General features: G+C 37.2%; 1 protein-coding gene across 2 annotated transcripts in view; it reads left to right on the plus strand.

Moving 5' to 3' along the window:
* The window catches only part of EYS (EGF-like photoreceptor maintenance factor), a 779,301-nt gene that overhangs the window by 596,967 nt on the left and 164,406 nt on the right, over nt 1-17,928 (plus strand). For both annotated transcript variants that reach the window (XM_085543820.1, XM_085543821.1), the window contains one exon: nt 4,506-4,732. In XM_085543820.1, coding sequence (XP_085399946.1) covers nt 4,506-4,732 — 227 coding nt within the window. The remainder of the gene's footprint in view (nt 1-4,505; nt 4,733-17,928) is intronic.

Here is a 17,928-nt window from a genome sequence, read left to right on the forward strand (position 1 = left end):
AAAATTGTAGCCTTGTGTAGTATCTGTGAATCAAGTTTTGCCTGATTTATTTTTGTTACACATTGACAAAACCTTTAACATCTCAATTACTAAATTACTTTAAACACTTCCTGCTTCTTTATTCAACTGAACATTTTAGTCAAACAGTTGAGTCAAGGTCGTTGCGTATTCATAGCAGTTGGAATGAGTTGTGAAGCGCAGCTGCAGATGTTTGTCCCATTGATGAGCACGGGCAAACTCTGCTCTGCTTTTGCAGTAAACAAACAAGCTGCAGGGTGCCTGGCAGCAGGGCTGGCATAGAGGCAGTCAGACACCATCTAGAAGTAAAACATCCAGAACATCACTGCAAGGGCTGATGCTCTGAGAAAAACTGGTGTATGAACCAGGGAGTAATCAACCTGCCAAGAAGCTTTTCTTAATTTCTTCTCTGTGGATTAGATGGACAACCGAAAAATGAAGGTTGGCTGCATTATTTGTGCTTATAAAATTTCATTCGAAATGCTCCTTTGGCTCTAGTTTAGAGAGAAATAGCTTCCATACTTGGAAATCATTGCTTTCAATGCAAGAAAGTGTGGCTTGCTAATATCCCTCTCATTCAGTGCTTTACTCCTGACAGTAGCTATGACCTGATTCAGAGAAGTAAATTTTGCAGTGATCACCTATGGGTTTGTATGTCATTAGAGAGGTAGTCTTTCTATTATCTGGCAGGAAGCATTTAGTTTATGTGTATGTTCTTACACAAATTTTAGTAAGTTTTTATTGTGTTATGTTTTTTTCCAAACAGAAATAGAAAAGTCAACCCCAGATCCTAGTAATGGCTTCCAATTTTCTTTTCCTATAGAGGTCTGATTCTTTATGTGATCTACTGTTAGACTGGAATTTCTCAAACGTAAAATAAATTTTGGGGGAGAAAGTGATATAGTCAATTTTTAATTTGTTGTTGTAATCACAGCAAGTGTGTAGCATTTTTATTTTGCTGTGCTAGCCTCATAACAGGTAACAGGCTCATTAGTGTTGTTATCTGTTATCTTGTTGGATGCTTTTCTTACACATAAAGTGGGTGACTTTGACTTCCTTGAAACCTCAGGAACTTCATTTCTAATAACCATATTATGTATGTTTTTGATATCATGTTTTTGATTATGTCACTCTTCATTCAAGCTATTTCTGAACACAATTTTTTCCCAACTATTTTCAGTGAGGAATTATGACCGAGCCTCCTGCATACCTATTTCTCTGATTTTATTTTGACATATAAACATGTTAAAGAAAAAATGATATAAACAATGAAAATGTGCAGACTTCGAAGTGCTATGCATTTTCCAAGCATATAAAATAGAGATGACATTCCTTTAAAAATGCACTGTGATATAAAAGCATATTTAGGAGCCTGAACAATAATTCATGACTAAATGTCTTTGGATATGAGTTAATATTCACAGCATCTATGTTGGGTGTGAAGATGTATCAGAGCTGACTGTAGGTAGCATAACCCAACGTAGTTTTTTAAACTCCTTAAAGTGTTTTAAAGTAGTGTGAGTTTGTGTGACTGAAACTGTTCTCTGGATATGCTTTAAACATGTCATTTTGTGATTTGAAAATTTTCTTTTCATTTTCAGTCCCTTTTTTTTTTCAGTGTTCTTCTACCTGTTTGTATTATTGAAGTCCCTGTGTGCTTCTGAGTGTTATGAGGTACTAACTCCGCCATCTTTAAATCCCACTAACTTTATAAGCTTCTAGAACCTTTCCCACAGCTCTTTGCTGAGTGACGGGTGGGAGAAAAGAAAAAGAGTTCCAATAAAAAGCAGTTCTAGTTCTGATGAATCGTTGTGTCAAGTAAATGGAACTGAATAAACATAGATGCAGTTTTACATCCTTCTGAAATAAGGCTGGTAAAAAAATAAGACAGAAGCAGTCATCAAGAATATGTGCTAAGTTTAAAGGGAAAATAATCTTAGAAAGTACTCAGGTTTCAGTGGGTTTTTTTGTTTGTCTGGTTTGTTTTATAAAGAACAATCAAACTCATTTTAGATGACTTTTGTCATGGAGTCATTTTTCATTTCACCAGTGTATATTACTCATGATTTATACGTGAATTTATTTATCATTTAAATGAACTCTTGTCATTATTGTGTGGTATTATATAGAATGTTTACTTTTTGCAGGCAGGAAGTTCTTGAAGCAGTCAGACTTGATAAACAGAGATTTGTACCTGGCACTTACTTCTCTGTAAGCCACATTTTAGCACAAGGGAGAGGGAATAGCATAACAAGCTGTTGTCTTAAATATGTTTAGGAGCCACCATCCCTTTCAAATACTTCAAGACATGTCCCAACTTATACAGTATGATGAAGCAGAAGTTTTGTTTTGTGCAAGAGTAGATGAAAAGGGGAGAGTGAAGTGTGCAGCAAGACAATTTTTATCATTATTTTTTCTATGTAGAGTTATGCCACTATTTTCACACACACATACCAAACCAAATCAAAACAAAAGAGCAATGACTGTTGAAGTATTGTACACTCCCCAAAATGCTGATTTTCTCTAGATAATTACTTTATTCTTTTTTCATCAAAATGTGACTACCATTTCAGCTTAGCTTAGTCTGCCTTTCTCTAATACAAGTATTTGAGTGACATTAAGACACAAGAGAAATGTTCAGAAAGGTAAAAATTGCCAATGAAGTAAGAAGAGTTAGCTATCTTATTAGCTTACTTTTGCAAAACTTGAAAATCGTTTCCTTTCTGGACACAGCAGACCCTCCTGAACTTTATAAAGTAAAACAGTAATTGTCAATCTTTTATGTAAAATTTCGTAATTTATTTTTTAATTTTGCCAGCATACAAAATAGCGTATGTTAAATAGCAATGAACATCCTTGTGACCTTTGATTCTTTTTGCTTTGCCCTCATAATAATATTTTTCTATGTCATATATAAACTATTCTGGTTAGTTAGTCAGTAACCTTAAATTTAAATGGTTATTGTGAGCTACAGGTTTGGCTCTCTGGACAGGAACAGAAAGCAATATTAAGCAAAGCTGATAATTAGCACAAACAAGTGGCATTGCTAACTCATTTCTAGCAAACCTGAGATAGAAAGTAATTAAATAGGAAGGAACTGATTAGCTGTCTGGTAGTTAAACTGAGAGCTCAAAAGCTGAGAGGAGAAAGATAATGTTGTCCTACACAAGCAAATTGGTGAGGGAAAATTAAGAATGTTGTTATTTTTGGTTTTTTTCTCTCTCTCTTGTCTGGGCTGAAGCCAATGGGATAAGGCTCAACAAGACCAAATGTGCACTTTGTCCACAACCCCAGGCAATGCTACAGGCTTGGGGCAGAGTGGCTGGAAGACTGTGTACTTGACTTGACTTGACTGTGTAATTGACCCCCAAATGGACTTGGGGGTACTGATTGATGCCCAGCTGAACATGAGTTAGCAGTGTGCCCAGGCAGCCAAGAAGGCCAACAGCATCCTGGCTTGCAACAGAAACAGTGTTTCCAGCAGGAACTCAGCTCTGGTGAGGCTGCACCTGGAGTACTGTGTCCAGTTTTAGGCCCCTCACTGAAAGAAAGACATTGAGGCTTTGGAGTGTGTTCAAAGAAGGGCAATAAAGCTGGTAAGGGGTGTGGAGCACAGGCCTTATGTGAAGCTGCTGAAGGAGCTGGATTTGTTCAGTCTAGAGAAGAGGGGGCTCAGGGGAGACCTTATTGCTCTCTATAACTTCCTGAAGGGAGGTTGTACTGAGCTGGGGGTTGGCCTCTTCTCTCATGTAACTGGTGATAGATCTAGAGGGAAGGGCTTCAAGCTGTGCCAGGGGAGATTTAGGATGGATGTTAGGAAATACTGCTTCTCTGAAAGAGTGGTCAGGCAGTGGAATGGGCTGCCCAGGGAAGTGATGGAGCCGTTGGCCCTGGAGGTGTTCAAGGAATGTTGGGACGTTGTGTTGGGACATGGTTTATTGAGAACTATTGGTGGTCAGTGGATGGTTGGACTGGATGATCTCTTAGGTCTTTTCCAACCTTGGTGATTCTGTGATTTTTGTATAGTCATTTATAACTAAATATAAAAGATGCTGCATTGTTGCATTGAAGCCCCTTTTTTTCTTTATATATTTATGCTTAATCAACTTGCATGGAAGTTGTGTTTTCTAGAATGGCTTCACAAGATTTGGTAACTTGAAGCTGTAAAATATTTAGTAATGTAAGCCTATATTTACTTACTACTCCATTGCTGACATGCACCAAAAGGAATTATTACAGCTTGTAGAAACCATGCTACATACATGGAGCTTATTTCTTGATCATTCACCTGGAAAAATACTGTTATCTTTTTTGCTACATTTCAAATTGAAGACTTGATTTCAGAATTACTAATGTACTCACATTTTCTTAAGTAAAGTCTGAATTTCTAAAGAAAAGGAAAGAACTATTTTAAAATCAAGCTAAAATGTTGTGAGAAAATCAGGTCTGTTATGTTTTGTTTTGATATTTTGTCCTTACTCTTTCAGAACTCCTGTACCTACATATCTGCCAACACCATTCCCTACAATTTCTTCTGATGTGCTGGCCCTGCCTGAGCCAGTCTTATCTCTGAGTGCCCCTGAGTTACCGTCTGTATGCCAGGAGGGATTGTGTCACAATGGAGGCACTTGTCATCCAATCTCCCTTCCTACTGGGGCCACCTCATTTGAGTGTGACTGCCCATTACACTTCACTGGACGGTTCTGCGAAAAAGGTAGTTGTGGCTCAATTTCTTCTACATCATTTGTGAAATGCACTTCTTCTGTTCCTTTGAGACAAGAAATGGGGAAGGAGTAATAGTAATCATGTTGCTCTGTTTACCATCTCAATTGTTGCTGATAACTCAGAAATGGATTCATTCAGGTATTTAGGATAATACTTTCTTGCAGTGTAAGGCAAGTGAAAGCATATCTGGGCATGTTAATAAGGGTAAGACTTTGGTTAATGGAAAAAAGAAAAAGTCTTATTTGTACAAAACTTTATGGACAGCTTTAATGCATAGCATACAATCTAATATTTCTTGAAAATAAGAAAGTTATTTTATGAATATAGGAACAATATTTTTTGTGTGTGTGATTCTGTAGATGATCCTTCAATGAAAAGTACTGTAGGTCATTTACACTTCTATTGTATTTATTCTGTTTATAATGCACAGTTTACTCAAATGAACATAATTAGAATTTCAATATAAAGAATTCTTTGAACAATTTTTGTTTCCGTGGGGAAAAAAAAACAAAAAAACAAAACAAAACAAAAAAAACCTAACTACTAGGCTTTCTGTTTTGAAATCCTAATTATTTTGCATTACCACTTTTCAGAAAGGTGTAGGGGTTTTTTGATAGATTTTGTAACTGGCTACTGAAGCTATTTTAGCATTTAAGTTGCAGTCAGTTTTTAATGTTGGTAGATAATTCTCATAGTATTGCACATCATCACTGCTGTACAGAAAAAGAAAAAAACACCTCAATTCTGATTATGCAACGGTAACATCCTCCAAATGAACATCCCGAGGTATAAAATGCCAACAGCGAGGGTTAAAAATGCACTTTCCAGACTGGTAGTGTATCTGAGCTAATATCACCTTGTATTACAGTGTGAAAGTAGGTCATTACTCTCAGTATGAGAAAATAATCAATGGCAGTCAGCTCAAAAAAATAATTGCAGTGTGTTGCTGTAGATATCAAAGATTATTATACTTTTCAGCCTTCCTCAAGTCTATAATGCTTTAAATCATATACATTCAGCTTTATCAGTGTAAAAATTGAATTCTGTTAATATGTTCTACATAGTTTGCATTTACTTTCAGTGGCTGTACAAATTGCATTGCAGAACAGTGGAACAGAAAAAGTGGGTTTCCTTCAAGGATAACAGGTTTATTTTCCATTCAGTGTGCTTCATCAAAGCATTTTCATTATTTTCATAAAGCATTTTGTCTGTATACATACATTTATTGTGCTAAAATTACTTCTCTGTTCCAAAGAATGCAGTAGACCTCCTTTGTATCAGCTATAAGTTATAATATGCGTGATGGGAGAATTTTGATTTTCCAGAGAGTTATGCTAGGAGAAGGCAATGTTAAATTTAAATAGGAGTTTGGTAGACCTCTTGTCTACCATCCCATACCAGGTTATATGCACAACCACAGCACTGGGTGATTCCTTTTCTGGATTCCGCTCATGTCTGACTGGTACATGTTCTAATCTAGTTCTACTTTACGAATGATCTGTCAGTCCCAAGGGATCTTCTGCTCTTTGGTGTTTTCAGTGAAAAAAGATGTAATCTAGCTCTGAATAATGTCATTATTCAAAGAGCACTTACCTCACAGAGCCACAGACTTTTGTCAAGCTGTCTTCCAGACCACTGACTGAAACAACTATTTTTATGTTCCTCATACAAAAATATGTCATTCTAAGCCATTTCCACCTTTGAAACTTAACCAGGACAGGCCTGCTGAGTTCCTACAATGGGGTGAGCTGGCTGTCTTTCAACTGCGTTTTTGGAGAATTTACCTATTTATCTTGCACATGTAAAGGAAGTAGTTATCTTCTCTGGGTCCCTTTTCTGTAACTTTGTTTCAAAAACCAGGTGTGGAAATATGACTGAATTATAACCACTTCATGAGCAAATTTAAAGCAGGGGACTATACAATAAGACAGTGTTGTAACTAGAGCTAGGATGATGATGACCAAAACATCCTACTTTAGACACAATGGTAACTGTGCAGTTTGGTAAAATCTGAATAGGAATTTAAAATAATAATAATAATAATAATGAAACAGGTAGCTCTGTTATAGAATGTAACATCAGATGTATAACCATATCATCCTTTTAATGGCTGTGTGTCTCATTTCCATGAGATTTCTCTTTTTTCTAAACTTGGAAAAGAAGCTGTCTGCATTGCAGAAGCTTGCAGGCATGTGTGATGAAGAGATTTTTAACAGTGATCCATTTTTCTGCATAGGATGTGCTGTAATAGATTAAACATGGAAAAAATGTCTTTTTTTCCCATTGTATGGGGGAGACAAATTAAGGAGTTCTCTTCACAGATCTCTGCTTTTACAATGCACAACCTCACCTTCAATAGCTCTCTGCTTCATGCTTAGCACTGCTGTGTCACCAGGGCTGCAGTTTGTGACAAGCATAGTGGCAGCTCCCTGGGAAGCTGCAACCCATGTGTTTCCACGCTGTATGATTATATAGATCAGGATCAGATTTTATGTATTCTATATTTAGCAGCTGAAAAGTAACTGTAGCATAAAGTTTTTACTTAACTGCCCAGCTGAACTATCATTGTAATGTTCTGACATTCAGGGACCAGTTCTTCAGAAAGTATGGGAAGAACTCATAATTACAGAGCATGAATGTATCCAGTGATCATTTTGTAATCATATATTATAGATCAGGGAGAAACAGTAATCACGGAGTAAGAGTGTACTGAGATTACAGGGAGAAAATAAAAAGTCTTGTATACAATCCAATCAAGGAAATTGTGTTTTGACTCTGTAAGAATAAATGTACCTAACTGTTTTAATCATACTATGATCTATACGTGCATATTTCACACACTGTTCTACCTAGAAATCTACCTTATATCTACCACTGATTAAATTCAGGAGGAAAATACTTACCTACCTGGCATAGAAACAGTCAACAAGACCCACTGCAGGGTCTTGTTCACAAAACCTTGCACAATTATTTTGTCTTTGTACATTTATTTTATATTTGGTCTAAGATGTATCACTTCACTTCTTGGTAGTAAACATGTATTTCTGATAGCACACAAGACCATCTTCTATGGTGAAAGCAACTGAATGTCATTATCTCAGTTATGTAGTTCAGTTTGATAGGAGTTATGAAATAGTTCCTTCTCCTATTAGGTTACTCCTTAACCAATAAACTACAGCAGATTGTTCTCCTCTCATAAGAAATATGTTGAGGTCAAAAGCATCATGGATATAGTAAGGACAACCGGATTTCTTGCAGGGTTTTTATGTTCAAGAATCTGATACCTCAGAAATCTGTGATATGTTTAAATAATGATATTTAAAAGTAGAAATCTATCTCTACTAGAGAACAATTTATATGAATCAGTCTATTTCCTAAAGTGAAACTGAAGATATGAATGATGTATAAGTCTATAAAACCCATAAACAGCCTATAAACAGGAGGGGAGTCAGCTCTTTGAAAGGGCAGATAACAGCAGGACAAGAGGAAATGGTTTTAAGTTGAAGGAGGGAAGATTTAGGTTAGATATCAAGGGGAAGTTCTTTACTATGAGAGTGGTGAGGTGCTGGAACAGGCTTCCCAGAGAGGTTGTGGATGTCCCATCCCTGGAGGTGTTCAAGACCAGTTTGGATGAGGGCCTGGGTGCTGTGGTCTAGTATTGAATGTGGAGGTTGATGCCCCTGCCCCCAGTGGCAGGGGGATTGGATACTGGTGATCCTTGAGGTCCCTTCCAGCCTGGGCCATTCTGTGATTCTGTGATATGATTCTATGTTAATTCTGAGGCCTCAATTCTTGTAATACTGCTTTAAAATTGTTTAATTTGTTGTTTAATGCAAATTTCCAGTGTTATTTTTGCTGCCAGTTAAAATTAATTTTTACTAGTAAACAGTGTGTACTAGGTCATATAGCAGAAAGGAAGGACTGTACAATAAGGAAATATAGTGAAGGTTAACCTAAAATATCATGGCTAAATAGTGTACTTTTCCTTTCTGGGTAAATATGCTTTGATTTTAACATGAAATGTCTTTATTCCTTCCCCCGTTAAACAGTTCTTTATTAGCTAAGTTGTTTTATCTGTTTCATTGTGATTTCCCTACACACAAGCGGAAAATGCAGAATGTTTCTTTCCTAGCATGAAGGCAGATGATTGTTTATTATGGTAGAGTTCACAGTGATAGGTTTAGAATATCATTGTCTTGCATGTGCAAAGAAAGTATGTGTCTGATTGTTAATTATAAGATTAACATCTTTAACGTCTCTAAATATTTTAGTATTCTATAAAAGTTTTATAAATTGTTCAATCAATGAATTTTTAAATGTCATGTGTTAAAAACAGGAAATCATCTGTTAAATTTGATATTTTGCTTGTGTATATGCTATACTTAAAGGTCAGTTCTTTTAAAGTGGGAGGCTGTTACAGGCATTTATCTTTTACCTGTCCCACCTAGAAATCTTGCTATATTTGTTCTCAGATACATGCTTTTGAATACTTGATTTATTTAATAAAATTGGTTATATCACCTTAAACATTAAAGATTTATTTTAGTAGCAGCTTTTCCATAATTTTCTCATAACTTAGCAGTTCTGACTTGCATCACTGACTAATATAATTCACTTCAGAGTACTTTTTCTTGTCTTTATTTGTTTTTGAAAATAAATGTAGCTGGTCCATGAGGTAAAGATTTCAATCATATTTTGACAGAGTGAATGTCATGACTCTGCTATGTCAATGGTCTGTTTATGTCCTCTGTAATGCTTTATACTGTGTATAACAAATCTATAACAGCTTGCAGCATCAAAAAGAAGGAAGAAAAAGTGGAAATCGTATGCGGAAGTGTGTGAGGAGGGCCAGCCTCTCCCAGTAAGCTTACTTAAGAGGCTGGGGGGAGACATTATTGCTCTCTTCCAATACCTGAAAGGTGCTTACAGTTAGAGTGGGGTTAGTCTCTTCTCACTGGTGACAGGATGAGAGGAAATGGCCTCAAGCTGCACCAGGGTAAGCTTGGGCTGAATGGTAGGAAACACTTCTTTACTGAAAGGATTGTTTGTTAAGCACTGGAATAGGCGCCCCAGGGAAGTGGTGGAGTCACCATCCCTGGATGTGTTTAAAAACCATTTTAGGTTGTAGCTGGACTTGATCTTGAGGGTCTTTTCCATGCTGAGCTGTTCTATGATTCTCTGATTCTATATGTCACCTCTGGGGATTATGACTACACATGTTTTATTTCTAAATTGCGGGAGAGCTGATACATGTTTATCACAAACAATATATGTACAACTCACCAAATTCTGGGATTCTTTTAATACAGATATTTTGATATTTTCATAGGTATTTCTAAGGAAAACAAGTTATGTACTTCATTTTCCTTTTTATGCATTAGTAGATATGAAGAAAATACTGCATTTAAAATGACAAAAAATATTTAACAATATTGCAGTCCAAGAAAAAAAAGCACCTGTACTTCCAATATTTAATTATTTTGTTCTTCAGTTCTCCATTTTTATTTTTAGGAAAGTTTCTAGATTTGGTTTCAGAAGTTGTATGATTTGGGAGAATTTGTACAAATATATATATTTTTGTAGCCGCAGATTTTTTTTATTGTTTGAAACAATATTTTATTTTCTGATCATCAGCTTAACCTTTAAATAAATACTTTTTATCTTTAAAAAACAAAATTGTCATATAACTTACAATACGATATTATGCAACAGCTTTTGGAAAACAGTCTATTCATGGATGAATATGGAGACAACCACAGAAGTCCAAGATCAGTGTTTTTGCTATGTAACCACTGGTATGTAAACTAATCACTCAGACTGCAACTTCTTGGCAAGTTCAGTCAAGTATTTATGTTTTGTAGAAGCAATTTCCAAAGCAAATAACTCTGATTGTTGAAAAGAGAGGGCCCTTGGTTCTTGAGGGCAAATGGTCATTTTAGTATAGCATTGATTTTCCAAACTAGTGGACCGGCAGATTATGCACTGTGTTTGTAGTCCTACATATTAGCTTGCAGATTCTCACTGAATGTGGTTAGTACTTGCAGTCTGGTCTTGTTTTTCAATTATTTATACCTCCTTCTTCGAGGAAATAGCTCTTTTCTGAGAATCATATGTGACTGACTTGGCTGTCAGTCTTAGTGTTTGCCCATTATAAAAGAAGTTTTCATGTATAATGTAGATATAAGAAAGAGACTCTTTTTTAGTGTTTCTAGAAACTGATCTATTTCATTTTGTAGTTGTTTGTGGAAGCACAATGCAAAATCACTGATGTGAAGCTATCTTTCCTTATTAGTATGGGTAGAAGGTATGAGCCTGCCCCAGTTTCAGTGCTGGAGATAGGCAAAGGGCTCTTCTCCTGGGACTTCAGCAAGACAGAGAAAGAAAACAGTTATTTTGCCAGACTATAGTTGCAGTGGACTGCATTCTCTTTGCCCTGAATTTTAAAATGTGCATGTTTTAGGTAGTTTTGTTAAGTATTACAGCCACAAAAACAGAACTGAAGAAGCAAATCAGATATTAGCTATCTAAAATGCTGTCCAGTGCAAGGTACATTACCCAACATTGTATTTTGGACTCTGTTTATCTCTGTAAAAATTAGCAAGGTATAACATAACCTTCATTTGATTTCATATAATTTGACCAGGGGAGTTAGCAGTGACGTAAGGCATAGCCATGTATGTATTTATATGCATATATGTGCACACAACTTCAATTAAAGGAACTATTTTACATTATAGTAAAAAAGAATAAATATTTGGCTTGCTGATATAAGACTGCAAGTTTTGTGAGCTCTTTCATTACTTTCTCAAAGAAGCAGAAAATAATAATAATACCGTAGCACTTTGTTATTACATACTGAAGTATTACATACTTGTGCTTGGTCTCTTAACTGCTTATTAAACTGGGAAGTCTCCAAATGTTTATATGGATTTGAGAAACTCTTTTTGACATTGATCTAAAAGTGTCTTTTAAATGAAGAGTCAGATTGTTGTGTTAGTATAGGCATGATATGCAAGTCATAGTAAAAAATATTTCTGATAAAAAGCAAAATTCTAAAGGTTAAGCTGTAATTATCATTTATGTTTGGTGAGCTGTTAATATGCCTGAAGTAGAATGAAATTTCCAGCTATACTTTTAGAAAAAAATAGGCATCTTTCCATTTATTTAATTTCTTTGTAACTTTTTAGCTTAGTAACTAAATTTGTAACTTCTTTATTATCAAGCAAATGTAAAAACAAACAATCTTGTAAACATACCATGAGTAATATTTCTGTTTCCCTATTCATACTAGTCTCTTTGGTCTAATATAAAGTATAGATTCACTTAGGCCAACTGTTGCTGTGTAGCTGGAGAATGACTCATATTTCATCCCCTGAGGGATCCATTTGAGGACAGTCAGATAAATATGATCTCAATCAATGTTTTCAGATAGGGTGTCTGTCAGTATTTTTACTTGTGTGTTTTCAAAAGATTCATTCTTTATTCTCCGCTAAATATTACTGTCATTATTTAGGTTCTGTATCCTCACCACATCTTATTTTTGTTCTTTCTGTCTTTGGAAATAACTTAACCAACAGAAAAAGAGTAACTAGGTTGGATATATTTTTCCTGATGTTTCCTGAAGTTCTGACAAAGCTTTTCCTCTATTGTTACCTTTTGTGTTCTTCCTATAACCTTTGAAGTTTTGACAGATCCACTAATATGGTCATGCACAGACTTTATGGAATTGAAAATATGTAAAGAAGGGAAGACATCCAGTCTCATATTAGCAGCAAAATTGCCTGGACATGGTAGGTGAACTTCATAGAACCATGGAATGGTTTGGGTTGGAAGGGACCTCAAGAATCATCAAGCTCCAAGCCCCCTGCCACAGGCAGGGACACCAACCTCTGCATTCAGTACTAGACCAGGTTGCCCAGGGCCTCATCCAGGCTGGCCTTGAACACCTCCAAGGACAGGGTATCCACAACCTCTCTGGGCAGCCTGTTCCAGCACCTCACCACTCTCATAGTAAAGAGCTGGCATCCAAGAGCTAAATCTTCCCTCCTTCAACTTAAAGCAATTTCCCCCTGTCCTACTGTTATCTACCCTTTCAAAGAGTTTATTCCCCTCCTGTTTACAGGCTCTATTTATGTACTGGAAGGCTGCAATGCGTTCACCCCACAGCCTTCTCTTCTCCAGGCTAAACAAACCCAGCTCTATCAGCCTGTCCTTGTAGGAGAGGTGCTCCAGCCCTCTGATCATCTTTGTGGCTACGCTCTGGTCACTCTCCACCAGCTCCCAGTCTTTCTTGTATTGGGGACTCCAGACTTGGACACAGTACTTCAGATGGGGCCTCATGAGGGCAGAGTAGAAAGGGACAATCACCTCCCTGTTCCTGCTGGCCACCCCCCTTTTTATGGAACTTCCTTCTTAGTTCATAAAATTTTGGAGAATATCCACAGTCCAGTGTCATTTTATCAGTTACTACATGTCAGTTTTGTATTTGCTATGAGTTAATTTGCTTAAGTGTTTTTGAAAGTGGAGAAGAACGAGACTTTGGGGGAAAAGCAGCTAGGTTCATAAGTGGTAAAGCAATTCTGAGATAATCCTTTGACTACCCTTCTGAATTGCTGGTAGAATTTTACCACCTCAAAAACAAATGTTGGTGTAACTGAGCTTCAAGGTAATTTAATATTACATTTTCATGTAACTTAGAAAATATGTCCCAGATCCTTTGGAGTGTGTCGGCTTTACATCTATTTATCTTCAAGAACATGACAAGTAGGAGTGATTTGTGTACTTTATGTTGAAAACTCTGGCATTCTGCTACTTAATATCCCAAACTGGAATCCATCCTATTCTTAGTTAGATAAGGGATGCAGCTTTTCAGTTCAAAACAACTTACATCTCGAACACTTCCAGAGCACTTTGTGAAACTGTAAAGGATTATGGCATTTTTCTGTGGTTACGGATTAAGACCAGATTAAAAGCATGATTTAACAGTACCTTCAGATATACCTGAGTTATATTTAGAGGGAAGATAAGGTAAGGAAGCAGCTTTTTGAAACAAGGTAAACATTGAGCAAAATGTCATCCACTTAAAACAGTTGTTGTCCAAGATGCTGTAAAATGATTAACCATGCAACTGCCACTTGCCCCCAGTTCAAGATCTTCAGAACACTTATAGGGTCTATTGCTATGGGGTATACTGCAGGGTGTTAATTGCTTTGAAAAATGTAAAAACGGTAAAAAATAATGATAGAAATATTCTGAAGAGACATCAGTTTACTAGTATGTTATCCGCTCTTCATTCGCAACTCTACATCCTGTCATGAGCTATTTAAAATAATTGCTTTTAGGTAATGGATACAAATTTCTCATTTTATCAAGTAAAATGAGATAGCTGTCACATTTAGCTATAAAGGCTTTTGTGGATAAATACTTTTTAAAGAAGTTATCCTTTTATTTTTGGGGGGAAAAACAACAACAACAGCAAAAAGTGAATGAAAGCAGTGGATAAATCTCTATCCTCATGTAAATCAGACCATTGAAATTTTGGTATTTCTAGCATTCAGCATTAAAATTGCTGTTTAATATGGATGAAAGCTTTCTTGTAATAGTAATCTTTAGAAGAACTGAAAGAATTTGATAACAAACACCATTTCAGACAATAACAGATAGCAGAAAATGAAGTAATGAAGAGTTTAGAGTTTGTTGGGGAAAAGCTTTATTTCCTTCATTTTCCACTTGAAACTGTTGGTATAAAAATTGATTGTTTCCAAAGCTTGTAGCCTACTCAGCTACTAATCACCCAACTTCTTCATGTCATTTTTCATTCAAAGATAACCACTGTTGCGCAGGTGACAAATGCGTGCTTTTTTGCTTCCTTCTCCATTTATGGAATTTGCTGGAAACACCTTTTGTTAATCCCTGAGTTCTTGCCATTTGTTCTGTTTGTGCTAATTGCTGATAATCAAGTCATCTGCAGAAATGCTATGTGCCTCCCCAGGCAGTATGGCAATACAACAGCAGAATTATTTTCTGAGCCTGTCTCTTTTGCATTCTTCCACTGGAAGCACTGTGCACTAAAGCAGGTGAGGTGCTTTAAATAATCTCTTTGAGTTTTATTACATAGCCTGTAACAGTGAGACATAGAAGTCTGTGCTCAATTTAATAGCATAGAATAAATAGTAGTTAGTTAGGTTTTTTGCCATTGAAATCACCTGTATTATTGAGTTAGGATAACTGTAGATTTTACTGCCTTGACAGTTTGATTTCAAGAATGCTGCTGTTAACAACAGAAGGGCTGTTTCATTTGTGGATACAGAGATGTGCAACTGCTGGTCCCAGACCATTCTTATGAGTTTCAATCAGCTGAGAGTGATGCTACCATCACTAGGAACCTCACCTCAGCACACTTTTCAGGAGCATGTCAGCTGGCAGATCCCTTTATGCCACCTTCCAAAATGAGTGTTCATTCATGGAATACCTTGAGTTCTAGGGGATCCACTAGTGTAATTGAGTCAATTTCCTGGCTCCACACCAGACTACAGAAAATTCAAACTCAGTGTCTGAGAGCATTATCCTAAACTCTAGCAGCTCAGGTCATAAAATCTCAAGTTACAGATTTACCACTGTAATAGTTTACCACTATGCTAAAGCAAGTTCTATACAGTAAGTGACTATGACTAGGGTCTGTGCCCACTGCCCTGGGCAGCCTGTTCCATGCCCAACCACCTTCTGGTGAAGAACCTTTCATTATACCTAGCCTGACCCTCCCCTGACACAGCTCCATGCCATTCCCTTGGGCCCCTACCAGTGTCACTAGAGAGCAGAGCTCAGCACCACTACTCCAGTCTATGTGGACTGACTGGACTTGACGCACCTCAGGGTACAGCTGGTCCTTTTGGCTGCCAGGGCATACTGCTGACTTCCCATCTAATTTTCTGTTGACCAAAACCCTAGATTCCCTTCCACAGGGCTGCTGTCCATATGTAGATCAGTTCTGTGCAGAACATGTGGGAGATTTTAAAGCCTGTGAGTATGCATGTTTCAATGGAATTAAGGGGGAAAAAAAAAAGTGAATGCACCATCAGCAGAGTAAAGGATTGAGGTATTAACTGAACAGAAAAGCAACTTTCTGTTAGATTCTTGCTCAGTGTTTTAGGCATGAAATTGCACAAACAAAAATAATTTTCCTAAGTGGCTTACAGTTGTCCATAGCAAGAATTTTCTTCTTTAAGAAAATAAAGATAACTTTCCTATTAGCTTCTGTCAATCATAATACATAGTAATTGGGTAATTGTCAGTGGACTTTTTAGGATAGCTCCAAGAGCCAAAGAATTTTAAAATTTGTGAGATGATCACAAAGAATTCCTGGTGAAGCTCCTGATATCCATTAAGTCTTGGCCAGATAATCACAGTCCTGAAACAGTTATGTGAATTATAGTGTTTGCCTTCTGAAAATACCAGCTGCTGAATTCAATTTCCAGTAGACAGCTGACTTGCAAAAATATTTTCCAACACATGGCATTATTTTTAATACCATCCTATGGAAATAATCATAGCTCTGTAGTTACTTTGTCTTTTTATTCACATCAACAATCTGTTTCAGCAAAGCATTTATATTAGGAAGAATGTATGATATGGCGAAGTACAGCACGGTAAGTAAAAAAAAAAAAAAGAAAAGAAGAAGTGTTATCTACCTCTACTGATGTAAACTGATGTAATCTACCTGGCCTTTTACACTGTCTGGATAACATCCTTTTCTCTAAAATAGAGACAAGAATTTCACAGATGGTCCATGGCTGGATAGTCTCACTCAGAGTTGTGGTTAATGTGTGCTTGATGTCTATGGAGTAGACCAGTGGTGACGTTCGGGTCTGTATTGAGTCCAGTATTAGTTAAGATCTTTGTTGGTGGTGTAAATGAGTGCACCCCCAGTAAGTTTGCTGATGATACCAAGCTGTGTTGTGTAGTCAACATTCAGAAAGGAAAAGGTGCCATCCTGAGGGACACTGACAGACCTCAGAAGTGAGCCTATGAAGCTCATGAAGTTCAGCAAGGCCAGTTGCAAGGTGTTACACCTTGGTCAGGGCAATCCCAAGCACAGATGCAGGCTGAGCAGATTGAGAACACCCCTGTATGGGAACTGTTAGGGCATAGCCTGAACCAGTGATTGAGCACCTGGTGAAGATGTGTGGCCTGCCCTGAGAGCACAGGTGGAAGCAGTTCATCTGCATGACTCAGGGTCCACCCCTTGCTAACCTATTTTAAAGGCTGGCAGCCACAATAAAAGAATATCTGCTTAGAAATTGTTTTATTTGGGAGATTTTTCCAGTGAGCCCTTATCTTCAGAATGGGGTAAGCTATTCTTTCCTTTCTTGGGTTTCCCGAAAACTGATTATTCCAGTTCTATTATTGCAGTTTGAGCCCTGATGAAAAGGGCTTGAGGGTTTTTGTAAGTGAAAATTCACATGATATGGTAACTTGTACTTGTAGCTCAGAAATCTAACCATATCCTTGGTTGCATGAAAGGGAGAATGGCAAATGGGGTTGAGGAAACAATCATCACCCTCTTGCAGAGAGACCATGCTGGAGCAAGTTAGAAGAGGCCCACAAATAAGATGGAGCACCTCTCCTATAAAAACAGGCTGAAGGAGCTTTCTTTAGGCTGGAGAAATTCTCATTGTGGCCTTTCAGTACCTAATGAGGACCCAAGGAGAAACAGTTCTAACTTGTAAGAGAATTCTTTTAGATAAGACATTCTGAATAAATTTTGTACACTGGGGATGGTGAGGCACTGGCACAGGTTGTCTGGAAAAGTTGTGGATTCCTGGAAGCATCCAAGGATAGACTGGGTGGGGACTTCGGGAAGCCTAGTCTAGTGGAAGTTGTCTTTTTCCAGGCAGGGTCTGGGAACTGTCTGATCATTAAGGTCCAACCCAAACCATTTTATTATTCTGTATTTCCATATATCATATATCAGCCTCATCTCCTTCTACAACTGGGTGACCAGGCTTGTAGATAAGGGAAAGGCAGTTGATGTACTCTACCTAGACTTCAGCAAAGCCTTTGACATGGTCTCTCACAGTATTTTCCTGAGGAAACTGGCTTCCCATGGCCTAGACAGGTATACCCTTCTTTGGGTAAGGAACTGGCTAGAGGGTCATGCCCAGCGGTTAGTGGTTAATGGGTTTAAGT

The sequence above is a fragment of the Coturnix japonica genome, chromosome 3 (genome assembly GCF_054131305.1).
Source record: "Coturnix japonica strain WE chromosome 3, WE-NBRP24, whole genome shotgun sequence".
Taxonomy (NCBI): domain Eukaryota; kingdom Metazoa; phylum Chordata; class Aves; order Galliformes; family Phasianidae; genus Coturnix; species Coturnix japonica.